This window comes from Perissodus microlepis, chromosome 18 (genome assembly GCF_051167445.1).
Source record: "Perissodus microlepis isolate ML-2025 ecotype Zambia chromosome 18, ASM5116744v1, whole genome shotgun sequence".
NCBI classification, from domain to species: domain Eukaryota; kingdom Metazoa; phylum Chordata; class Actinopteri; order Cichliformes; family Cichlidae; genus Perissodus; species Perissodus microlepis.
Genome location: NC_140478.1, coordinates 27,893,118 through 27,919,164, shown reverse-complemented (window position 1 = coordinate 27,919,164; position 26,047 = coordinate 27,893,118). Strand labels below are relative to the sequence as shown.

The 26,047-nt window shown below is 41.3% G+C and overlaps 1 protein-coding gene across 3 annotated transcripts; it reads right to left on the bottom strand.

The window, feature by feature from the left end:
- Positions 1 to 7,138: 7,138 nt before the first annotated feature.
- LOC146368072 (arylsulfatase I-like) lies at positions 7,139 to 24,333 on the bottom strand. Of its 3 annotated transcripts, none has more exons than XM_084912995.1 (11): positions 24,032 to 24,333; positions 21,031 to 21,223; positions 18,438 to 18,577; positions 17,014 to 17,163; positions 14,793 to 14,867; positions 14,521 to 14,695; positions 13,940 to 14,176; positions 12,513 to 12,659; positions 11,570 to 11,708; positions 9,483 to 10,108; positions 7,139 to 9,395 (listed from the first exon to the last, which is right to left on the bottom strand). In XM_084912995.1, the coding sequence occupies exons 2-11, from the start codon at positions 21,205 to 21,207 to the stop codon at positions 8,973 to 8,975; spliced, it is 2,289 nt and encodes a 762-aa protein (XP_084769121.1). In that variant the 5' UTR covers positions 21,208 to 21,223; positions 24,032 to 24,333; the 3' UTR covers positions 7,139 to 8,972. The 3 variants fall into 3 exon arrangements, with proteins under 3 accessions (XP_084769121.1, XP_084769122.1, XP_084769120.1); XM_084912996.1 differs by having other exon boundaries at positions 24,071 to 24,333; XM_084912994.1 differs by lacking the exon at positions 24,032 to 24,333 and adding an exon at positions 21,335 to 21,475.
- Positions 24,334 to 26,047: the final 1,714 nt, after the last annotated feature.

The window sequence follows — 26,047 nt, the reverse complement described above, 5'->3', positions numbered from 1 at the left end:
GGATTATTTGCATCCTGACCTTGTTCAATACCATTTAGAGCAACTTTATTGGCATAAAGGAACAATTGGATAAAGCCTGGTGAGTGGTACGCCCCATCCAAGAAGTTTGTGACTCACACTGTTACTTAGCACCAACACCAGATGTGGATGCAGCTGGCTAACCAAGCCTGCTGGTTTATGCTGATAAGTTGGCGCCTGATCGATCAAATATGGTCACCTCTGGCTCCAAAACAGCAACGCGGTAGCTTGGAAAACGCTCACGCTTAAAACTGCAGAATCTAAAACTAGTATATAATGTCACAGTGGCCACATCCATTTTTTAAGTACAGTCTATTAATTACACAGAGTTGCTGAATTGAACTTCAAGACAGAATATTGGAACAAAACTGTGAAAAGATGTATTCTTAAATAAGGTTGGTATATGAATATGTTGGGATTCATAGAGGTGATATCCTCTAACATAGCAGTGAGGCACATGTTTGCAGTGACAGTCTTCTACTCATTAGAGCACCGAATGTGTGTGAATCCACTGGTGGAAATAGACGCAGACATATACATTATGTGCTAAGACCGACTGTTTTAGGAAATCCACAGCCTCATTTAAAAATCTTGTCTTTTTGAGCTTTTTGAACTTTTATCCTTCAGGTGTATTTGACCTTTTCACAAGACCGACAATTAAAACATCACCATAAAAACACACTTGGTCTCTAACCAAAGTATTTTCATGGTAAACCAGTTGAAAAGACACTCAGCTAATGAAAGTCACAATTGGCTGTTTTGATACAATGAAAAACTTGTCAGATTTCATCGACAGCGCTTTTGTCTCTCGATGTAAGTGTTGCTATAGTAAACAAGAGTATGATGGCATTGCTTTGTGTCGTTCATCATCAAGGTTATTTTCTGTGGCTCCCAATCAAAGCCAAGGAGAGCCGAGCACAAAGACGCTTTCACACCCCGGCCTCATTATCACTGCTCTTGGCTTGCACGTATTCTGTCTTTATCTTTCACAGCTTCCATCATATCTTCATTTAGAGTCGTGCCTTTCAATTACCGGGGAGCCCTAATGAACAGCAGGCACCCTCAGTGGAGACATTGTGGACAGGCCAGCTCATTAAGGCTGATGAGTCAGAGGGCAAATAATGATGATCAAGGTTGTCTGCAGAGTCGGATCACCTCGTTCGAGTCTGACTTCAAAGTGTGGGACTGTCTCAGTCTTTGTTCTTTGATTTGACCGTGGAGTATCCACCGGTACCTCCAATAATGCCGCATTGCAGCTCGCGTGTTTTGGATGGTGAATTTATAAATTAAGCTGTTTTTTATCGCCCTCCTTTCTTACAAGTTCTCGTGACTTTTATAATTTAATTAGTAGATCTATGGAGCATTTTTGTGATGTGTTGTAACCCAGCAGAAAGTAACTATGACATGTCAATATGTTTGGATACAGCTAGAAGAAATCTAACATAATGAGCTCTTTTGTGGTGTTATGGTGCAGGGGTTAACACATTTGCCTTACATGCAAAAGATCCCCATTTTAAGACTGGGAGGAGGCACAAACCGAGCCTCAGGAGGCGTCACAAGATAGTATTCCTTTAGGAAAGGCATCCAGGGTCAAACCTGTGCCAAATCAAACATGCAAATCCACTGTGGCGACTTGTTGGGAAATGAGGGAGCAGCTGAAAGTGTCAGCAGCAGTGCTACAAAGCCCTGCAGATATTTTAGTCCTGCTGCAGTCCTCCCTTTGTGTTTAGCAGTGATCATGTGGTAAATGTTTGTCTTTTTGCATTATAACTGTTTAGAAGGCCAAACATGTTCATTCATCCTTGACAAGAGACGCTTACAGTGGTGCATGCTGCTGTGACAAGTGAAACAAGTCAGATAAAATCTTCAGCAGTTTTTCTTTCTGAAATTCATGGAATAATAAGTAAATGTTTAAATTTCATCATTTTAGTGGACTAAGAATCAAAACCTGCACATTATCTTTATCAGGGACCTAGCTGAAAGGTATGACTTTTTAATGAACCCTTAACACAGGGATCATTTCTCTAAAAGAAGACGCTGCTTTAGTCTTATAAATATGAACCGCTATTTCAAATTAACAAAAACCTCTCGTTCAACATTAAAGCTAAATTCAAGTCACATTTTACGACGTCTTGTTGAGTCAAAAGTAACTAGATTTGATGAAAAGCAGCAGCAGGTGTTCAGTGTCCTGCAGATCAGAACGGAGCAGAACCGAATATTGAAACTCATGGACAGCATCCACTTTAGTGAAAACTGCTCTACCTATTAGCCAAAGTCTAATAGCTTCGTGTTTCTCAGTCTGCTACACGTCTTTCTCCCCTCTGAGTTTCCAACCCTTAATAAATTAGATGATCTCACAGAAAACTTCCCCCAAAAGTTCTCTGGGAGACACATGCAGTATAAGAAAATATATATATCGCTGGATCTCTTCAATTCAACTCAGTTACATTTTATTTAAATTGCACCAAATCACAAAAACTGTTGATCCAAGGTGCTTGGATCTCACAAACAACCCTTTCCTGCTGCTTTCTGTGACATCACTAAACCTGATAAGTTTATGGTCTCGGCTGCCAGTTTCAGGCTGTGTTCAGCACAACATAACCTCCTAATTATAACAGCTATCAGTCAAAAAGGATCAACGGGATGCTTTAGGTCAGGCTCACACATGACCATCACTGCCCACCTAGTTTCACAGTCGCGTGCTCCTGATGTTTGGTTTCAAAAAAGCAAGATGGTGACAGCAAAAATGGTAAAGTCAGTTCAACACTAGACTTCTCTAACTAATGAGTGATGGTACGGTGGCTATCTTTTGTATTGGCAGCTCGGCTGAACTGTGGAGCTAAGTCCAGTTTTCTCCATGAGATTATCAGTAATGTAATGACCCGCAATCATGAATGTCAGCGATCCCAAGTTAAACCTTTCTGACCTTTGAGATAGGTGACTGGAGTGACTGCTACCGACTGACACGCGAGGGGGCGGTAAATACATTATGGGGTTTCCTAGGCAACTGAATCTTGCAACATTCACTTGGGATCAATCATTAGATGTGGCTTCATCCTCCCACAGGTGAAGGCGATTCTGAAACCTGGCTTACTTTCTGTGAGACCAATCACGATGTGACTCATTGACTTTTATTTTCAGGAAGTGTGAAATGCAGCAGCAAAGGTTTAGCGGACGGTCTTCTTCTCTCGGAGGCCTTTCAAGGACAGATTCAGTCTGAAAAACCATGCCTGCTGTTAGAAGGAGTACACGGTGTTCTGTGTCTGAGCAAAGACAATGAAATCTTCAAATAATAAGAGAAAACTTAAACAATCCTCGTGGGCAAACGGAGCCCATTCAGCAGCAAATTAAACAAACCGCAAAAAAGGAAATGTAATTTAAATGATAATGGGTTTAAACGCTGAACCATTTGTATTATAATAATTTCATAAGTTGAGGTAAGAGTACGAGGGATTTATAACGAGCAGCTCCTTTTAAAGACTCAAGATGCTTTTCAGTTCTTATAAGTGGGTGATGCAAGTATTGCCACAGCGGGGCAAAAAGGGGGTTGACACTGAGAGTAAAGCAGGAAAAGATGAAAAAGGAGGTTTGCAAAGAGATGGGGGAGGAGGTGGTGTGGCATCAGTATTAATGTTAATGTCAGACTGATACTGCAATACATGTCATGTTGAAAAAGTCACAAATCTGACTCATGAATGCGCTGAAATGCCACTTTGTACCATTTGAAATCATCTCGATTGTGCGCCGTCTTTTCCTTTTTCTGTGTTTTTTTCTCCTTTTTTAATCTTGTAAAGAAGTAGAAAGCGAGGCTCATGTCAGTGCGACCACAGAACAGAACTCAATTATGAGTTTTTCATTGTGTCAGCAGAAAGTGTCTGAAAAGCTGCTCCGTGCTGAGGGAATCCTGATTTCACAGCCGCCCACATGCTCCAGTTCTGTGGAGCTCACACTCCTCTGGTTCCCAGCGGGGGGGCGGGGCGGGATGAATACCGGATTATTACGTTCACGATGATGCAGGATGTCGGCGAGAGCGTGACAGGGAGGGCGAGAAGGAGGAGATATTTTTAATGTAAACTTGTTAAGTCAAGGTGTGAGAGGAGCGAGTGCATTATTTATGTATGAGTGCGCTTATTCAAGCTGAGAGAGAAGTGTCTGTTAATGCTGGTAAACATAATATACGTGACTTAGCCTACTCATTTCCAGCTCTTTATTTCTGTTGTTGGACTCCACTACAGTAGCTTTGTATGATTCAGTTTACTCTGAGCCTTGCTGCAGTCTTTTAGTTTGACGTCTGTGTGAAATAAGCTGCTTTAGCTCCGCTCCCTTTATGCCAACTTTGGTGTTCTGACTGGCCTGTGTCAGGAGGACTAGTTATCGGGACGGAGAGATTTCGCAGGTCTTTCCTCCCCACTGCTGTCAGACTCCACAATAAAGACTTTAACTGATCAAACACACACATCCACACATGTGCAATAACACTAAGTGCAATAATCTTTTCTGTCATCGTTGTATTTTTACTCAGTTGTATATAGCATTTGTATTCTATTTTTATCTTATTGTATATTTATTTTATTTTATTCTACTGTATATAGTATTTTATTTTATTCTATTCTGTACAGTTGTGTACTGTATTTATTCTTATTGTATCCTAATTTTTGCCTCATAACTTTTGCACTGTCCACTTCCTGCTGTGACAAAACAAATTTCCCACGTGTGGGACTAATAAAGGTTATCTTATCTTATCTTATCTTATCATTGGGTCAACCCCCCCCCCCCCCCCCCCCCCCCCCCCCAACCAAACAAACCCTCAACCAGTTTCACAGCAGCTGCCAGTATCAGGGAATACACTTTTTAGTGACCAGTGGTTGCCAGCTGCTTGCCAACTGGTTTTTAGACCTTTATAAAATAAGAGCAGTTCATTTGACTGACTAGTGTTTCTATCAAAAGCAGCAATAGTTAAGATTCAAGATTCAAGAGCTTTATTGTCAAGACAGCAGTATACACAGTATACAGCGTACCGAAATGCTGTCTATATTTATAAGTGTATAAAAGATATATCTAGGAATTACAAATAATTAACATGCTAAATTTCGGTAGAATTAAGGGATAAAAAGGTACTAATTACTAACTATACCGTACTATACAGTACTATAATGATAACTATACAATACTAACTGTACAATAAACAAAGACAGGACCGAGACTGTACAAAGTGGATTGTGCAGTAGGTATTGAATACCAGGTTCAAGTCATTACCAGGATATTGTAGATGAGAGAGGACGAAGACATGTGCAAGATGCAAAATGTGCAAATATAGTATAGTTTAGATGTGTGCTCAGTAACTATGTGACTGAGTGTGCAAGTAAGCATATTGTTCCCAGGTCCAGTTTGTAGTGGATTTGTGAAAGTTTTTGTTGTTTTTGAGTCGTTTGGTGAATTTTGTAAGGTGTTTGTAAAGGTGTATGTGTGTATCAGTCCTTTGGTGGGAGTGAGCTGAGGGCTCTGACTGCTTGGGGGAAGAAGCTCTTGCGGTGTCTGGCCGTTATGGTTTTGATGCTGCGAAACCGTCTGCCAAATGGAAGGAGTGTTAGAGGGAGAACAGTACACGTGAGGGGTGGAAAGTGTCTTTCACTACGCTGTTCGCATGTCGGATGATGTGTTTGTTGTAGAGTTGGGAGATGGGTGGGAGAGGGCCTCCAATGATCCTCTGTGCTGTCCCCACTATCTGCTGCAGAGACTTCTTTTGCAGTTCCCGTACCAGATAGTGATGTAGCAGCAGAGGACGCTCTCGAAACTCCATCCCTGTTATAAACATCCATTCAGGCCCAAACCGAAAAAGGTTCAGATCTTTGGATGAAACAGAACTGGAACATTTTTTGGGGGCAGACACTCGAATTTTAACACATTTTGCCCTCGTATTCCTTAATTTCACTACCACCAGCTACAGTGAGAGACCTATAACAGAAAAACAAGGGCTTTAGATTATTATTTAAATATATTTTTAGTTTATACTGATGGAGAAAACTCTTGAAAACTGAACAAACTTTAACAAAAAGCTTTGAACAAAATTCACATATTTGTAGCCATAAGTGGTTGATAATTTTGAGACCCATATTTCTGTTACAGACTTGGGTGTCGTGCAGCTTGTTTCATATACACAGAAATTCAGATGCAGGCCAATTTATGTTTAGTTAAGTCAACACAAAGGTCTGGACTGAAGCTATGGTTGAGCTATTTATGATTTTTTTTATGGGGGTGAGGTTTTCCTTACTGAATGAATCATAAATCTGTAAATGAACTGGAGCAATTTCTGTGTTTTGAGTGCTTAAAGTACTAAAAGTGACTGTGGACGTCAACCTTGCAGCTTTTCAGCAGCATCACAACCTAAACTGCTTCATGATTTAGAGTCAGATTTAATCCCAGAGGATTACATCAATCCAGCTGTGTTCAGGGATCAAAGGAGCCCCAAATTAAATTATTTCTCAGCGGAAACAGTGTGAAGTAGGAAGGCAGCGTGGAAAATCCTATTTTACCCCAAGTGTGTGTGTGAGTGTGTGGAGAGCGAGAGAGAGCGAGAGAAAGGAGTCTGTGCTGCATCTGCAGGATTATTAATGTTTGGCGCCACCTAGCGGTTATGCAGATTTTGCGCAACGACTTTCTCGTGAATGACCAAATGCAAGGCATATTTCTGCTTCTTCAAGATTTGAATATTTGTTTACTAATTTAAACAATCAGCATTTGCACAACAACAGAAGGCTCGAGTCTCAAAATCATTTGGGTTTGACTTGATTTGGAGGGCAAAGATGTGCAGACCAGATAAGAATCCCAGAGAAATATTGAAAAATACGTATGCATGTACACGTCTTTTCATCTTATGCAACAAAAGCATTTTAAATGTATTTAATTACTTAAAATATAAACACTTTAAGTGAATAGTGTATCAAATTTTAATCATTTTAATAGCCTGCATTTCAAATGAAGAGTTTTCCTGATGAACACGAGTGGCTTACTTGCCCTAAAGAACAAAAAAAACCCCACCCATCTGTAACAACAACAACAACATTTTATGAGAACATACATACCCTCGCCGTTGTTTCCAGTAAACATAGAAGGACAAAGGTTCATTTGACTTCACCTTTATTTACCCAGGGTGGAGAAATCCAACGTGCATTTAAAATGTTTCTCGGGAACGCTCTGCTCCTCGCTCACACTGATGCGCACTGTTGCAGATCAGCCGCAGCTGTGGTTTGTTCGTTTTTGAGCAAATACACAGAAATATTTCGAGGTTAGGTGTCTCTGTCTCTCTCAAGTAACCAGCATCCGACTTCAAAACAGGCCGCTGTAAGACTTTTTTACTTCCTCTGCTGTGCTTTCAAAAAAGACGAATAAAAATCTGAAGTTTCACATTAGTGGAAGTGGAATTGTTCCTTAAAGAAAATTAAAATCAGACAGTTTGGTTTACTGATATTGTCAGTGACATGCGTTGGTGCTGTGTAATCCTGTGAAATAAGAGGTTTCTGATATTCACAGTAGTAACTTAAAGGTGCTGTGAAATGCTTTAAATTCATAGTGAAAAGCTTGCCAGTGGCAGTGCACTGAAACTGACCACAGTAGCCAGAGGCCAGTTTCAGCCACAGCAACACAGACAAAGTGAGACAAAACCATCAAAGTCACGAGAATGTGTCACAAAAAACGTGAAAGTATATTAAAATTACACAATAAAACTTTCTGACATTGTGTCATGATTACACACTTCCACTGTAATATGTAAACATTTGTTTAAAGGAACAATTCACCCCAAATCACATGAACTTATGTACCAAGCAAAGCAAGCATGCAGCTAGCTACAGTATCATTACTCCAGACAAACACCGGGTGAGTTTCATGTGTTATTCTTTGAACGGGTTTGAATACAGGAGCATTTCAGAGGCAGTGTCTAGTCTGTACGGGACTTTTTGGGGTTGGGAAATTAACGTTCTTCTATCTAACATCCTGCCCCTCCTCTTCTGCTCTGTGCAGTGTGAAGAAGAGCCGCTGCATTAATAAACAGTGTGGCTCCAACTCAACGATGCAGATTTGAGTAAAAGGCAAATAAAAACTGAAGCACAAACTTTTGTTGGACAGCCGATACCACTTAGTAGATTATTATCAGACAATTGCTTTAAAAATGCTCTAAAAGCACAAACATAGTCTCGAGGTCCAGTTCAGCGACTCCAATTAGAGGCCTCGCAGACAGCTGCACATGTTGGCACGTCTGTCAGTCAAAACAGCCACGCCAACTTTAAGCCTTGGCAAACACCCAGACAAGCGAGTTATGCAAAATTTTACTCACCGAATGTATGAATGTGACTTTTGGGTGAAGTGTCCCTTTAAAACCCTGATTTGGCTGTGTGGAGTGAATTAAGGGTGTAAACGTACACTGAAACCTGCAAATCTATATATTTACTCAAGTCTCTTATTGTAATTGATCTGCTACATTTACAGTGTCAAAACAAATCTCACTGTCACTCGGTGTCGGGCCTTGTATGAGGACCTCTGTCAGTTTTCGGTTGACAAATCTGTAAAACAACAAACCAGCGTTCACCGACTCAGAGATCAGGGGTTAGAACCACCTGATGAATGGCCAGTTCACCCAAATCACGACAAAGATTTCATGATCTTAGTGGTATGATTGTCTGCAGGCAACATAAGTAACGTCTTTTTGTGATTTGAGTGGACTGACCCTTTAAATCTCGGTGAAAAGAGCCTCATGTGTCTGGACGGTCCAGCTGGAAACATCAAATCACGTTTGGCGGTGAATAAGCTGCATGTACGAACAAATAACGGTCACGTATCTCTGAAAGAGAAGTTATTCACAATAACAGAACTTGAATATTTTAAAGTTGTGAAAACATGAAAGTAAAAAATAAGATTTATTAATTTTCAAGTCTTTGATGCAAATTTCAGCTGACACCTCAGATGCGACTGGACACGGTCCCCTCGCTCATCTTCAAAAAGAACGACTGCAGATTGCACAGCATGCACTTCTTCTTCTTCTTCTTCTTCATCTTGTTGTTACTTTTCTTGTAAACTCCCTGATATTTTCCCTCTTCGTCCTCCTCCTCCTCCACCCATGGCACCCACGCTCCCCTGTGCTGGCTCGGGTTGGCTCGGGGGTCGTCGGGTGGAAAGTAAACCGGTACGGCTGTTTGGTTGTAGTAGGCGAGCCGGGCCAGCAGCTGCTGGACTACATCTGGCCTCTGGTCTGCCAGGTCGTGCCGCTCGTACGGGTCGCCTGTGATGTTGAACAGCCAGATGTTTTTGTGGACGGAGGATTTCTGGTAAAGTATCGAGCGTTCGAGGTTCCACCAGCGACCGGGTAGAGAGGTGGGAAGCATCTGAGGATCAATGTTTCAAATATTTGTTATAACAATCAATGTGAAACAGAAAAGTAGAATGAAGCTCTCTGAAGCATGCAGCAGTACCTGTGGGGGGACCCAATCTCCGTGGCCTGGATCACCTGTCAGTAGCTTCCAATCTCCAACTCTGATGGCAGCCTGGACTGAAGTGTCCCACACCGGCTGTAGTGACTCCAGCCCGAACTGGAGGGTTGGATGGGATTTGGTCAGTGGTATTCCAGGTTGGGATCTGTTCTGGTATGGGAATAATGTCCGCTTGGACTTTGATTTTGAATGTAGTTTGAGCATCTTGGATTTCGGCCGGCTTGATTGTGACAAGTTCTGGCTCTGGGACGTGGTCCTCCTGAATTTTGTTTTCAAACGGGTTTGGATCGGAGGCTGAGATTTAGGATGGGATGTTCCAGACCCTGACGAAGTGCCACCGATCTTTGGATGCGGTCTGTGATTGGGCAGAGGCCGGTCCCAAGTGTGGGCTTTGGTCTTCTTAGCTTTAGGTGGGGGTTTTGATTTTAGGCGAGGCTTGAGTTTCTTTTTGAAGAGGGGCTTAGATTTAGGCTTAGAGGCATGATGGGAAAATGTTTGAGGTTTCTTGGTGGTCTTTGTTTTGAAGGCTAACTTTTGTTTTGGTGGCTTCTTCAGAACCTTCTTCTTCTTCTTCACCTTCTTTAAAACTTTGGTTTTTGAAGTTTTCACTGCCAAATCAAAGAAAACAGCGATCAAGATATATTAAAGATAAATTACCTCTTTTGTGCTCATATTTCTCTCTTTCTCTTCTCTCTGTATTTCCTACAGTAAACAAACATTTTCCACCCTGGTGGTAAATTTAGTGACATGAGACATGACTGGTTTGTGCTTAACTGTTTGTTGTTATTTTAGCAGAGCTCCTGTCACAGAGCCCAAAGAGCTTCTTTGTAGTGAAGTGCGATAATGAAGCCTTCGCAGGCTGTGTTTTTTCTTAATACCTTATTGTTTTTGTCCTTCTTTGTCTTCGTAGCAAGCTCTTCAGTGCCCTCTACAGTTGTTCAGGCCAACCTTTCAACCTATCAGCATTTTACCTTGCAGAGCATCAGCACATTTGAGCTACTGCTGGTTTTGGGGCTACTGCTGGATTTTTTCCAGTGTGTCAAAACAGCAATTCTTCAACTTTATTTTCAATGTTACAGGAGGTGGAATAAATCTGTGGGATTGCCCATCTGGCTAGGGCGTAAGTCTACGACTGCTGGGGGCTGAGTCGAGGGAGATGGCCGCCCCTCTTTGAGTCTGATTCTGACGGATGTTTCTTCCTGTTAAAAGGGAGTTTTTCCTTTCTTTATGGTCTTTACCTCAAAATATACAAAACCTAAAAAAACCCACCTTGAGGTGACCGTTGTAGTCACTTGGTGCTATATAAATAAAACTGAATTTAATTGATTTGTCAGCATGGCTGCTCATTTTAAATCACTCCACAGAAGTCCTGTTATGTTTCCTTGCACTCGTGCAATGTGCTGGATTTTCTCCAGTGTGTCAAAACAGCAATTCTTCAACTTTATTTTCAATGTTACAGGAGGTGGAATAAATCTGTGGGATTGCCCATCTGGCTAGGGCGTAAGTCCAGCTGGTGAACCAGGACTGTGTTGACGTGGCAAAAAAACTAACGTGTTTTCAGCACGCTTTGCGACGATACGTGATGGCCACAGTTCAGGCAGTTTCCCTTAAATGAATCAGGGCGTTACAGCAGAAGTCCACACTGGGAAATGGATTCTTGAAAAAAGAAGAGCCTGATCCTGGCCTTACTCTTCACCTGACATTACTTTGGGATGTTTCCGGCTTGGAAACTTTAGAGGTTTCAGCTGAAAACTGCTCAGCTGTAGCTGCAGATCCAGATCTCATCAATCTTGATTAGTTTGAAACAGAAATTAATGTTTGGTCTTTTTTTGAGTTGAATTTGAGGTCTGAGGTCCCAGTTAAAGTAGTCAGACTTTCAGGGAGCGATCTAAAATTAGCAGTTGTGAAAAAAGCTGTCAGGAAATTCCTGAGAAGAGGACCTCGAACTGGAAACCAGCCAAATTTATATGAGGAAGACTTGTGATTCCTACGTGCCCATTCCTGGACCTTTTTGTTCACACCTCATTAAAAAAAGTCCTTTATGGACTTTTTTTTGCCCCTGTAGTTACCCGAGTTTTCCTCGTCCTGGTTCTTCTTTTCAATTGGAGATTTGTGCAGAGGGTCGATGTTGTGAAGGATCTCCTTACGGGGCGACTCCCTCCCTTCACTGATGGCGGGCCAAACATCAAAACCATCCAGGCCCTGGCTCTGAACGGAAGGCAAACACTTCATTTACAGTAAGAGATTACAGAGCAGGGTAATGACGGGTATGCTGCGAAAAATACCAGAAGCAAGACTCATACATTTACTGGACACAAATAAAGAATAAGTAATTTCCTTGTAAAAGACGCCACTGACTTTTTGAATTACTACGTTTCCTGTAGCCAAGAAAGCATTGTGTATCTGCTGGCAGCAATGCAAATCTATCCACAGATCAAGCCAACAAAGCTTTTTGGACACTATACACAGACTGCACGGACTTAGAAATGAAAGTAATTTATATCTGAACAAAAACACAAAGCATGTTTGAGGCCAGTGTTTGGAAATGCTGCACTTATCATAATAGGTCCGGCTGATTTATCCAGATGACAGTAAAAGTAGGGACGGCTTTACAGTAGCACTGTTCAGTCTGAGGCCAACACAGAGATGAGTATAGGCAGAGCTCTACATTCATCTCTAATAATGACAACGAATAAACTTAATCTGAAATTAGGGGGAGACAGTAAGCGAGCTGAGGGACCAGAGATTGAGCTCTTTGGCAAGACGACTGGAAAAACATACAGATCCTGAACGGGGTGAGTTTACAGTAACAGATGAGCTTGTATTGGTATCTCTCTCTGTTTTATAGCACAATAAAATGGTCAGTAACACACTGGGAGAGAGTCGTTTTTCCATGCTGCTTAACTTTTATCCTCCCACACTTACTGTCTAAGAAGAAACATCAGAGACAAGTGCGAGAAAGTACAAGCAAACGGCTCCCACAGGTTATTGTTCTGACACAGGCCCACTGACCTGGCTGATGTTTCCTCCGGCCAGGCCCACCAGTGTAGGGAACCAGTCTGTGATGTGCATGAGAGCTTTAGAGACTCGTCTCCTGCGCCTGAGCAGAGGGCTGTGCACGAACCCCACGCCACGGACTCCACCCTCCCAATATGTACCCTGAAACACAGCCAGCACATTTAATTACATTCTGCTCTCTTCCATTTTGGTTAGCTGAGATTTTTTATATGTTATCTGTAAAACTACTGCAGACGTGTGAAAGGCCTCTGGATACTTCGGTTGTGAGTCGTCTGCACATCCTACAATTCACATTTGGCATCTGCAGAATTTTAAGGGCCAAGTAAAGAGTTCAGCTCTTTGTTGTGTTCGTCAACCCACCCCTGCGCAGCTTTCTTTAGCACCATTTTTACATATATAAAAAAGACTGAATGGGTTAGCAGAACAACAGGACTAAAGTAGAGCCAGGCACGTGTTTTGGGGTTTTAGCTGGCTCAAAATAGGTCACACTGATCCTCATACAGTTAAGAAAAGGAGTCTGCTGCCTGATTTAAAAGAAGTTTGTGTATGTTATTGATATTTTTACCCATTTATTAAACAAAATATTTATTTTAAGGTTGAGTGAAATAAACCCCACTTATAAAAGATTCCTTAAAAATCAGTCCTGGTGATTTTCCAACCTGGATTTGCCAACTGTGCCTACTGTAGATACATTTTAGACAGTCATGTGTAACCACATGGTGTGCATTACCAAGGGTGGATTGTGGGACATTAATGGGCGCATGTAAAGCTTTGCAGCAGCGATGATGTCATTTGTTACTGGCGCTCACACAGGGGGACAAGTGGACAGTTGGAGCAGATCATCCAACCCTAGTCTGCTTAGGACGCTGCTGCATGTCAATCCACACGAATGGCACAAGTCAGTGTGTCCCTGCAGGACACCGCAGAGTAAGGAAGAGATCGATGTTGTTCACGCCACCTACACCTACAAGTGGTTCTACATTTATAATGTAGGTATTAAATTAAATGATTTAACCAGACTACAGCCGTAATAATGTTATCACAAAGCTGATAAAAGGTCATTTATTGTGTTTCCTCATTTAAAACCAATCTTCTGGACTGTAGCTCTTTCATTACATCCCATATTAAGCTTGTCAGACTCATCTCGAAATAAAAATCTTATGAGGGCAATTTCCTAATTGGTCACAGACTGTATATAAAAGATGACTGTAAGATCCTGATTGTCCATAACCTTAAACTTGCACTGGTTTTAATGGCCACCAGGGGGTGTCTTCTCTGGCTAAAAAAGGCATTACTGACTGTGCCTTATTTTCTGTCACTCTCACATTCAGAACATCAGTTCACAAAGCAGTGAGAGACGTTATTATGACTATGTGGACTTTTTATGAAGCCTATGCTTAGACGCCGTGCAGTTATTTTACCTTACGACCCCGCAGCGGCCAGTTGTTCCCGCCTGTGAAAGGCTGAGCGCCGTTGTCGGTGGAGTAGATGATGACGCTGTTTCGGTAGTATCCGTACTTTCTGAGGGCGTAGGTCACGTTTCGGACCGCTTCGTCCACCGTGGAAACCATGCCGGCAAAGTTTCTCCTGGGGACGTTGACCATGTCCCGGAAGGGGTAGATGTAGGACTCTGGAGGATTTAGAGGAGTGTGGACCGCCTGAAGGGAAACGTTACAGGATATTATTACATGTTTTTAAATTCTACCAACCATCCAAAATCAGCCGTAAACAACAAACATCTGGGCGGCGTGTTTTGAATTAAAATCTTTGAGTCTGTTTGAACAAACTGTCTCAAAAAAGCCAAACAAACAAACACTTCAATGTGGACTGTGCACTCTCTGAGCGCTCACATTCAGACATAAACAAACACGACATGCAAACACATCCTGTTGTGAACACTGGCCCCTCTGATCCCCCCTCCACCCCTTTTTTAAAACTTTTGATTGGCTTTAACGTAACCCATCTTCTAAAGATGTTTAATGTAACGACCTCAGCGCCGTACCTGGAAGGACAGCAGCAGGAAGAGCGGCCTCTCTGCAGGGTCGTGACTCTCCAGGATCTTGCGAGCTCTCTGTGTGAAGAGCGTGGTCGAGTATTTCCCCTCCTGGCCCCACGCTACGCCCTCATCGTCATGGAGATCGTAGCCACACAAGTCCTTGCCGTCACACGATTCATAACTAGACGCAGATGGAGAAATGTGAGTTACTGGAGTAAACACAGTAAAAAGACAGAGCGCAATCATGAAAACAGGTAATAATAATAGTTGTGATTTACCTGTAGTAGTCCACACTTCCGGTTAACGAACCAAAGAAAGTGTCAAAACCTTTTCTGGTGGGCAGACACGCTTTCCTAAAGGAAAAAATGATTACTGATTACAGATGTTTGGAGGGCTTGTAATACAGGCCTGACACCCCAACAACCAGCTGAGCAATGTGGACCATTTTATAGAAGAAATGATCACAAATGATGGCCGATGACTTTAAACGTCTTGAAAAATGTCAAGAACCTGATAACTGCTGTTCCCTTTTACTTGATAACCGTCCACTAACTCCAGTAAGTTAGATCATTCAGTGCTCTCTAGCTTGAATAGCCATGTTTCTTTCTCTTCATGCTGTCTGTTGTACAGAATAAGCACAGTAGGGAGTGTTCAGCACTATGCCAACTCAGTTCAACCGTAGAAGAGTTTAAAGCTCCAGCGAACTGTAGAATAAAGACCGATTGTGTTGTCTGGCAAGTTTCAGCCTGTGGCCTTCTTCCGGCTGATTATAAAAACATATCACAGATAACATTTTAAACAGTAGAACATTTCTATTGGACACGCCCTCAGATCATTTCAGGTCTCAGGTCATTTCTTGTAGGTGCCTCACTGCATTATATGTAGACGTATATGATTGATTGATTTGTACTGTTTCCACGCTACACTGATCATATCTTAAAATGCGTCACTCAAAAAATGCATCACCACACTTTTAATTTAAAAAAATTATTGGTTTTACTGAGCGGTCTTTATACATGTAAAATGGCTAACAGCAATAGTTAGCTATTAATATATATTGGTTAACTAAACCGTTTTAGGTTCTGACTAATAAAAATAACCCCCACTGCTTATGACCACTGTGGGGTCCAGCTGTGAAACCTTTGATTTAAACACCAAATTTGGTCCAACAACTCCTGTAAATTTCTATAACTTATAATGCTACATACTTCTGCTTGTCATAGCAGGAAAAGCACAGGTGCGGTCAACAGTTACATAAACGACTCTATTATGATGAGTCCAAGTAAACCATAATTGTGAGCCAGCATGCATCATACCAAAGCCCTGAAACCTTTAGCCAGGTGTGTGGAGACAGAAAGGTGGGCAGGGACTGGTCTCTTTTTTAAAAACACAGTATGTCACAGCTGAGATAAACAGAAAGACCGTCCTGCGTCATCTCATATTTTAACTAGTCGTGAAAAAAAAGCAGAGTATCTTTTTACGTTTTTAAGAATGTGGACATAATTGAAAAAATCATCTTGTCCTTAGCACTTTTTAAAATCCGGTAAATTCAAAGTCAGCTGAACAACACCACATAACATACTACACCATGTTATTATTTATTTACAAGAAACAAAGTCAAATTGCAGAAGTAGTGTGTGAAAAACTAAGTGAACCCTTACTGCTTCCATAAGAATCCATTGGTCCATAAATCCCAGCAAATTCGCTTTAAGGTGCAGAAATCCCAACAGTTACATCTCAGACTCTACAGGCCTCAGTTAGCATGTTAAATGTCAAAGTAAATGAGAGTACAATTAGAAAAAGACTGAAAAAGTATGGCTTGTTTGGGGTGCAAGGATAAGGCCTCTTCTCTCTAAAAGGTTTGCAAAGCTGCATCTGAACAAACCACAAGACTTCTGGAACAATGTTGTTTAGACAGACAAGACCAAAGTGTAGATGTTTGGTCATTTTGCAGAGCATCACATTTGGTGAAACCAAACACAGCACATCAGCACAAACATCTCATATCAGCTGTCAACCATAGCGGTGGAGGGGTGATGATTTGGGTTGCTCAGAGGACCTAAGCAGCTTGCAGTCATTGAGTTTACCACGAACCCCTCTGTATACCAAAGTACCGTGGAGTCAGATGTGAGGCTATTTCTTCGACTGCTAAAGCTTGGCCCAAATTGTGTCACACAAAAGGACAGCGATCAAAAGCACGGCAGCAGTCAAAGTCCAGACCCCAATCCAAAAGAAATGCCAAGGCATTGTCATGGCAGCGGTACATAAACAAATGCCAGCAAACCCCAACGGACTGGAGCACTCCTGTAAAGAAGAGTGGGCCAAGATTCCTTCACGATGATATGAGAAACTGATAAAGTCATACGGAAAAAGATTACTTCAAGTTAAGTAGTCCAGCTTCTGAATCATGACTGCATCACTGTTTCTCCACCATCTTTGTGTCAGCAGACTTTTCACCAAACCATATTTCTCCAAGTTATACTGAAGGCTCCCTCTCACCTGTAGAAACCCAGGTGCCACTTGCCAACCATATGTGTGGCGTAGCCGGCCTCGCGAAGCCTCTCAGGCAGAGTGTCCATGTGCGAGGGCAGACAGCTGGGCTGTCTGGGTCTGATAATGGAGTGCTGTAATCCCGTGTGGATCTGATATCTGGAAGAAAGAAAAAAGGAGCTGTTAGTGGGTTTGTAACAGGCAAGCCGCTTAGGCAGGAGCTTCCGTTTGGCCTCAGAGAAGACGCGGGGAGCTCATTATTAATCCTGGCTGCAGCTCAGGGCCTAATCAATAAACTCATTATTCAAAGCAGCTACCTCATTTGAAACAGGAGCTTCACATGCAGCCATTTCTTCCTCATTTCACACATTTAAAGCCCTCTCTAATTCTTTAACGTGATTCTTGTGCTTCTCTAACATGTGAATTTAACTGCTTAGAGTGAATAATATCCTAAAAAATGAGATTCTTGTAAATAAATGACCCACAATTTAATGTGTTGATTTAAAACTGGCTTAATATGAGTGTGGATTAAAACAATTGGCAGTGAATGAAAAACCGCTTGTTGGAGTTTCAAAATCCAACAGAAAACAGATGCCTTCAAGAAAGAGATTATTATTGGTTCTACTAGACGTTTCTTCCCGTTAAAAGTGAGTTTTTCCTTCCCACTGTCGCCAAAGCGCTTGCTGAAAAGGGGTCATATGATTGGTGGTATTTTCTCTGTTTTATTTTAAGGCAGCTCTTGTTGTGATTTGGTGCTGTACAAAGAACATTTCATTGAATTGTGCTATCAAAAAGCATTCAATCTATAATGCCCCCTGTGAGCTGTGATATACTTGAAATGAAATGTCAAGCTACAGATGTGGTGAAAATGCAATTAGTACAATGTGTAAACGGGGAGGTATTGCCCACAACAAATAAGAACTGCTGGCTAATAACTGCCGAGCACAAATCCTAAAGGAAAACCTGACACAACAAGCACAGCTGGAAGAAAAATGGAAAAAATGCCAAGACTCAAAGCGCTGACGCGAGAGCAAAGCTTCAAATTAACCCATCAACAGGGTAGCTTAAGTTCTGGAAAGAATGTGGATGCACTTCAAACGCTTTTAATGTGGTAATGGCTTAATGTTGTAAATCTCTTACCATTAAAATGGAACAATCTGACAGTACATCCAGACAAATAAGACCAGAGGATATGAATTATAGCAGTTACATGCTATAAATTAATTAATGAGTCAATATTCGGACGGCTTTGATAATAAGATAATGATTTAAGATCTTTTTAAGTGTTTTTTTTAAATACTGAAACAAAGAGAAAACAATATGTATTGGTGTACATGAGACAGTTTATTAAGAGACTGGGCTAAATGTTGTCAAAATTTAATGTAAAGACTTCCGATATTTACTGTAGGAGGTCGGTAAAGGTGTGTTTGTACCTGCCGGTGATGAGCTGACTGCGCGACGGCGTGCAGATCGGCTGAACGTAGTAGTTTTCCAATTTCACGCCCTCTGCTGCCAGTTTGTCCAGAGTGGGAGTCTTGATGGTCGGGTTGTGGTAACCGATATCATTGAAACCCTGCAACAGATTCATGATTGCATCAAAGACTTTGTGTTTTAGAGTGTCACAAATACATACTCAGTGGTTCCTATACTATACTGTAAGGAAGTAATGGGTCCAGGTGTGTGCAGCCTGCCTTTCCTTGTGTTTGTTTTGTCTGTATTTTCTATGGTACAGTTTTGTTTGTGAGCTGGAAACAGTGTTGCAACAGTTCCAGAGAAGCTCTGTCAGAAGCATGCTTCATTACTCAGCCCCACACTGGTTGGTTTTTAAGGCTTGTGAGTAATTTTAAGATGCTGGGTCCTGTTACAGTACTGTAGGAAACAATACTTTTTGCTTCTTGAGACACTTAACACTGACCTATAAATCATTTAACCATCAAAAACAGCACATAACTCAAGGGATGAACCAGTGTTGTGTCCGCACATAACAGACCACTTTAGAAAACAACCTGTTTTAAATCCTAGCTTTAGGCACTTTCTTTCTAATAGCCTGTCCCAAAATACATCATTTGTTCCCATTTCATTAGCCGAATCTTTGAAAACATTTTTGGGCCAGCGAGGACATTCTCACAGCGCCATTAGCCAAAAACTTGGCACATCGCGCCATGGTGTGCAATGTGTCCTTAAAAAAACGAGGTAACATGAGAAGTGGAGAACAAAATAAGAAGTGAATTCAGAATTTAAAAATTTAGTTAAAAAATTGTCATCAGTATGAAGCAGGTCAGGAGAGATATGAACAGCAGATGTCTACACAATACACAATGCAACACTATCAGTGATGGATTGGCCTCCCCAGAGCCCAGACCTCAACTTTAATGAAGCAGTGTGCGATAATCTCGACAGATTGCAGAGCCAAAGGCAGCCAACATCCAAAGAAGAAGGCTGGAGAACTTTTCCTGAAGACTACTCGCCTAAGAGAGCTCAGGCTGTGTTGAAGAATGAAGATGGTGATGTCAAATATTGACTTCAAGCTCATCAGATTTGTAGAAACTCTGTTTTTGCCTTACAGACTGTATTTGAGGATGCATTTCCATGTTTGCACCTTTCAATAAATTGCTGCATTTATTTCCCATTTTCATACCAACATTTAAAGAAATTTTGTGTGGCTCAAGACTTATGCACAGCTCTGCACATAAAATGGTTTGTAATAAACTCGATCTAGCTGTTAAGTTGGGCTTAGTAAGGACTTAACTTCACCTGGCCTCACCGATGACATGATGCTTGCTTCCTAGCAGCCTGCGCTGTCTTGGTAATGTAGCATTTCTGATTTGCAGCAATCATGCAAAATCAAAGCTAAGCTAGCAAAAAGTCAATTTCACCAACAGTGTAATGAGAAAATTAACAGAGGTGTACAGACAGCAGCAAAACATTTGGTTGCTAAGCAGTCTAAATGTGATCTAAACAAGAAATCACAGGAAGTGAACAAACAGTTACTCCAATATGGAGGTCCTTCACTCAGAAAACAAAAACTGAAAACAAAACAAACTAATAAAAAACAGTGGAAAGACCTCCTTTCCAGAGACATCTCAAAATCAGCTGCTCGTCAAGAGTAGTATTTTATGTAGGAAGTAGAAGGTCAAGCTGTGTAACTTTTAGGCTGGACCCGTGTATGTCTTACAGTTTCTATGAGAGGATCTGCTTGGTTTTAAGTAAGCGTGACGGGACCTGTGGATTCATGTGTCACTGCCAAAACGCTGCAGCTGTCACCGGGTCTGTGGGTTACTCTTTCTTCTGTGTGTGTGGTAATCTTGATCCTTAAGCTGAGCTGCTGCGTGGCGTAAACGAAGAAGTCGAACCATACCAAGTACGTAGAAACAATCAAAACTGACCACTGTGCGTGCTTCTAATGCGTGTATAAACTTTCAATCGATCTGACTTACGCATAGTGTCCTCACTGTTTGTTGGTTTTTTGGGAGGACTTCACGCGAGCACCTAGCCACACACAGTCTTCAATGACACTGCGGTGCAACATACTGAGTTTAAACAAGCACAACAGGAGTGTGTCTCTGTGGTACCTGCAGCTATCGGCGTCCACGACTAAAAATAATCCCCAGTTCAAAACAACAACTTATGACTGACTAACCTGAAATCCAGGGTTCTGGTCTTGATTCCAAAGTTGTGAATATCTTGTCTGTAACATCTGTTTTCATGCGGTGGATACGTGAAACCACATTTGAGACGGACTTGCCAAATTGAAATTCAGGTTATTCAGGTAGAGAGGTTATACTCAGAGAGGTGTTAAGTCCTCCTATGCTGCTCTCATACGTGCTGTTTAATTCATTTCACTGCTTATAAACCAGATTTTTCAGCTACTTTCACACATATGGTTGTAAATGTTTTGGGAATGATTTGATTTCTATCCTCAATAATATATATTTATGTAAATACTATGATGTGTTTCCTCGTTTCAGTGGCACCGTCCAAGCATTTTGATTCAAGAAAACGCACTCGCACGACTCTCACACACACCTGATCGTCGGTGAGGATGAATACGATGTGCGGCTGGTTCTTCTTCTTCTGCGCCGTCTCGTCAGTCTGCTGCTGTATCTGGTTGTTCGGGGGCCGATGAGCCGACAGGCAGTCGAGGGTGAGCAAAACACTCAGCGCAGTCAGAGCCGCAGCTGCAGCAGCAGGGGCAGCCTGCATCCTTACAGCAGGAGCTCTGCGGAAAAGAATGACAACAAGAATATAACAATACGGCGACAACTTCTACGAACAAAACACCAGGGAAGAGTAGCTCAAAAATGTTAGACTCAGCACAAATTCACACAACCCTGCCATCAGTGGGGTGACTGACTGTAGATCACGAAACCACATTTGAGACAGACTTGCCAACTTGGCTGCAAATGTGATCTGAAACACTTCCATCTGGTGGACAGAGAGCTGAAACTCCGAGGAGGGCTTTCAGCTATTTACAATCTCTGGAACTGAGTACCATAAAAATAAAATAAAATAAAATAAAGAAAAACGATTAGAATATTCCCAGGAACTGAGAGAGAGCAGAAACAGGGTGTTTGGAAGCGTTGGAAGAGGGTTTTACTTACTTTTCTTTGATCATTTGCTGATTTATTTCACATTTTACACCCTAGGAGTGTCAAACGGGGATAAACTCCTCTGTCACTGGGGATATGGTGTTATAACAGCTGGATGATCACGGTCACGCTTAGGAATGCACGGATGCTTGGAGCACGTTACACGCTTTCTAATGTCACGTATCAGACCTTTCCAGCAAACTCCGGTTAGTGTTTCTCAGATGGTCACAAAGAAAAACTGCCTGAATTAATTCTAATACCTGAAATGCATGGCTATCGCAGTCCTGTGTTTGCACTGCTGTATTTCCTCAGTGCAGCCAGATTTTCATGTTCATGTAAACTTCCTCTCTTTCAGTTTAAACCACTTTTTCAGGAAGTAACCTAACTGATGCCCCAATGGTCCAGAGACAACAGAGAGTATGTAAGGCAAGTTGATTGGTCAGCAGCTGACGGTGTTTCCAAAACCGCACCCACGCCTTCACCCGTAAAACAATCTGAATAAAGTGAACCCTCACTGACTTCTAACTTTTGTTGCTGTCAGTGTTTTCACATTATACGGTGTGATGTTAGTGAAAGAAAGACACATTTCTCTGTAGCGTGGGAAACACAGCATGTGCATCAGGAGTCAGATTTACGGCCAAAAAGGGAAGCAAATGAGTGAGTCTCTCTGTACTTTAATCACAATCTAAACCTTGATTAGTTTTATCCCACCACTAAGACAAGCCATCTTTCCACCTTTTACATCGTGACAGAAAAGCTGATGCTCGTTTCATTTGGAATGATCTTAAAATGCGGCAGATTTCATGTAAATGTTGCTCCATGCTCTCAGCATGAATAACTGCAGACAGTAGTCCACTACATTTAATCAAAAACTTCACTTGCTTTTCATTTCTCTCAAAGCGGTCGCAGCAGATGGCTCCGCCCCTCCCTGAGCCTGGTTCTGCTGGAGGTTTCTTCCTGTTAAAAGGGAGGTTTTCCTTCCCACTGTCACCAAAGTGCTGCTCATAGAGGGGGTCATATGATTGTTGGGGTTTTCTCTGTATGTATTATTGCAGGGTCTACCTTACAATATAAAGTGCTTTGAGGTGACTGTTGTTGTGATTTGGTGCTGTATAAATAAAGTTGAATTTTCAGATTTAAATCTAAATCTAAATTGAGTAATAACGTATGTGATGCTATTATGGATCATAAGGTATATAAAGTACACAGGATTTCCCTGCATATAAAACTTTTTGGTGCTCACCTAAACAATATTTTGGCCTTCCGCTAATAAACATATACATTTTTGCTCACCGAATGCTGAAACACAGCAAGAAAATGCACATACTGGTTTTAAGTAAGGTGAAATAGACTCACTTTGCTAAATAAATGCAGACCAATTATGTTTGCGTGCATATTTACACCCTCAACTTCCCACCAGAGCCAGAAAAAACATGATACAGACACGAAAACTAGCTTGTTTACGCGGGTCAGTGAAGGTCTGAGCCGCAGACGGGGGAACCAGTGGGTAAAATGTTATTTTGTAACCTGGTGACAATTTAATTATAAACTCTGAGCGCATCAGAGCTGATAAAGCTGTAAAAAGACTAACTGACCAATATCTTTTAACAACAATTTCTTTTTTTTAAACAAGCCCGCCTTCTTGGCTGGAAAATGGCTTATTGTGAAATACTTGACCACATTCATGGAGTTTCAAACATATTTTAGAACTATGTGTGCCATGTTTCTCTTCAACTGTCCGATGTGTAGCCCATTGTTTACTTTGTCTTGGTGAGTGCGTCTCTCTGCTGGCTCACACTGAGGACTGCTGTCAGTCTTGACTGATCTGATGAGTGAGTCACTTGTTAATAGATGTGTAAAATAACTTTTACAAGGCCCAAATGCTCTTTGATACTTCCTCGAATTGCCAGTGTTTAAACAATATTAAATTATCCATGACATTAAATAGTAACAAGGTTCAAAAAGTATCTTTTTAAACTCTCTAATCTTTATTTTCTCAAAGCAAACTGTAACCGAGCGCTCTTTAAGAGGAAGGGTAACCTCAGACTGCTTTATCTGTATCATCTACGACATGTTTATTAACTTGAAAGCCAAGAAGACCATGTAATGTTGATTTTATATGTAAGCTGACGAAAAGCAGCTGTCTCAGCTTGATTGTAGAGTACTGGTTTCCAACTACTGGTGAGATACAGGTACTCATGGGAAAAGAAGCAGAGTAGTCTGAGTGACTCCTTTCCTGCCTTGAGTGTCTTAGTTAAGAAGCTCTGACTAACCTTATATAGCCTAGTTTTGCTTTGATGGAGTTAGTATATATTTAAATGCAGTATTTATCAGAAATAATAATAATAATAAAACTGTAATAATACTATATTAAGTCTGGTATCAGAGTATATCCAGGTCGAGAAAACTCAAGTCAGCATCGTTCATCTTATCCTCACCTCTGCTGTGTTATTTCAAAGCCAGGCCTGAATCAATACCTCGATACAAGGATCAATGGGAGTGAACGGCTCTTCTCCCCCCTCCTCTTCTCTCTCCTTCTTCTTCCTCTTCAGTTCATTCCTCACCCTTCGGCTTCTTCTTCTTCTTCAGCTCGGAGAAAGCCTGGTTTGCAGAAAAGTTTGCAAAAGACGCCGCATGTCCTTTGAGTTTCCACCAGAGCCTCCTTCCTCCAGTCTGAAGAGTGCCTTCTCTCCTCGCAGATGAAATACGAGCGAAGGACAGCCGCACATAAACGCGCTCCCACCTCCGGCCTGACTCGCCAAAATAAAATACGCTCGACTCGTCGTTCGTGTCCGTGACCAAGTCATTTTAAACTGCTGCTGTGAATGAAATGAAACCTCCTCCAGTTACCATAGTGACCACTGCAGGGCCGTAAATGAACTGTGATAACGTCAACAGGCTGAACGTGTAAACTGTCACAATAAAGCATTATTAATGAAATACAACTCTGATATCACTTAAACAAATGTTCCTGATAAACAGTGAATTAACTTCCTGTCCTGTAATCAGCATTTTCGTTGGGGACTCTTTTGCCTCTAGTAGGCAGTATATAATAATTAAGTCATATGGTGAGGTGTATTTTGACCTAAATTTAGCTAAATACTACAGATCCTGAATTCAAATCTTTTTAAAAAAAACTTATTTAGTCGGTAGACGTTATAAAGGAGTTTTATCGGAGTTGTTTGTTGATGTATGGCATTTTTATGTCCCAGTGACGAATTGAATTTCATTTTATTTAGATAATAATTTAAACAAAAAACAAAAACGCCTAAAGGCTGTCCAGCTGCAGAATAACAGGACTTCAAGGACTGCTCCAGATGAAATATTTGCTAAAAACAAACAAACAAACAAACAAACAAACAAACAAAAACAGTCTTCGTTAAGAGCTCTCGTTAAGTTCTGTATTAATTTGGAAATTTCCCAGCTTAACATCCGCTCCTCTTGACTTTATTTCTGTAACTTAACGCTTATGGAAACCGGTAATAAAGCCGCAATAAATGCCGTTTCTTTCAACGGCGTTAAGTCTCTTTAATGTGTTTCTTGTAGTGTCAATACTGACACCGTCACTTTGTTCGTGTCTCCGGGAATAAAGGCAGGACTTCAGCCGAGCAGCCTGCCTGCAGACCGGACTGTTACAGGCAAAAGGAGTCCGCTGGCACTCGCAGGAAGCCTGGAATTTCTTTTAGGGCAACATGCTGTAGAAATGCAAAATAAGGATCAAGTGATCCCAAAATATTCAGGATGAGGCAGGAAAATATGCTAGACTAAAAAAAAAAAAAAATACCAGCTCCATTCAACCCTTATTAAAAATCAGAAAAAAATGGATAATACCAAAAATCTAAAAACCACGTGTGCAGACAAATATGAGAAAGGTGGCATTTAGAAGTCTGTGTCCTAGATGGAGTCTGTTATTTCTAAATGTACCTACATTGTAGACGGTGGGTCTTACAAAACAAGAACACATGTCATCAGTATGAGGTCTTCATAGTGCTGAGTTGCTCGTTTTAATCTTTGTTTCCAGCTTTGGATTGTTACATTTGGAAATGGTTTTCATTTAAAACGCTCAATTGCTTTATTATATAACTGAGACGTTTGTTTGATTTAAATTCAAACCTGGCAAAGTTTGTAGAGAAGGTTGTTCAGATGTTTTGCTGTGATGTCTTTAGATATTAGACTTTACACTCATCCATAGAGACAATAAGCACAAAACAAGGGCACCACAGAGGCTGTGTTACTCAAGACATGGAGCTGTTTCATTTGGCCCCTTAATTTATTTTGAAAGTTAAAAGAGAAATCATGTTTTTCCAAGCTGTGCCACTTTTGTCCATGGATGGATGGATGGATGGATGGATGACTGACTGGTTATTCAGAATATCTTAGCAAAATCTAGTGAGACTCTTTTATCTTGGTGGAAGGAGCCTTTCTGAAATCCCTCTTTAAATGATACTGTTTTT

Coding starts and splice junctions, on each gene's coding strand:
- LOC146368072 (XM_084912994.1), bottom strand. CDS start 21,429: ATGGAAGTGTTTCAGATCACATTTGCAGCCAAGTTGGCAAGTCTGTCT. Junction 21,224..21,334: donor GTCACCCCACTGATGGCAGG/GTTGTGTGAATT, acceptor TCTTTTCCGCAG/AGCTCCTGCTGTAAGGATGC. Junction 10,109..11,569: donor CCAGGACGAGGAAAACTCGG/GTAACTACAGGG, acceptor TTGATTTGGCAG/TGAAAACTTCAAAAACCAAA.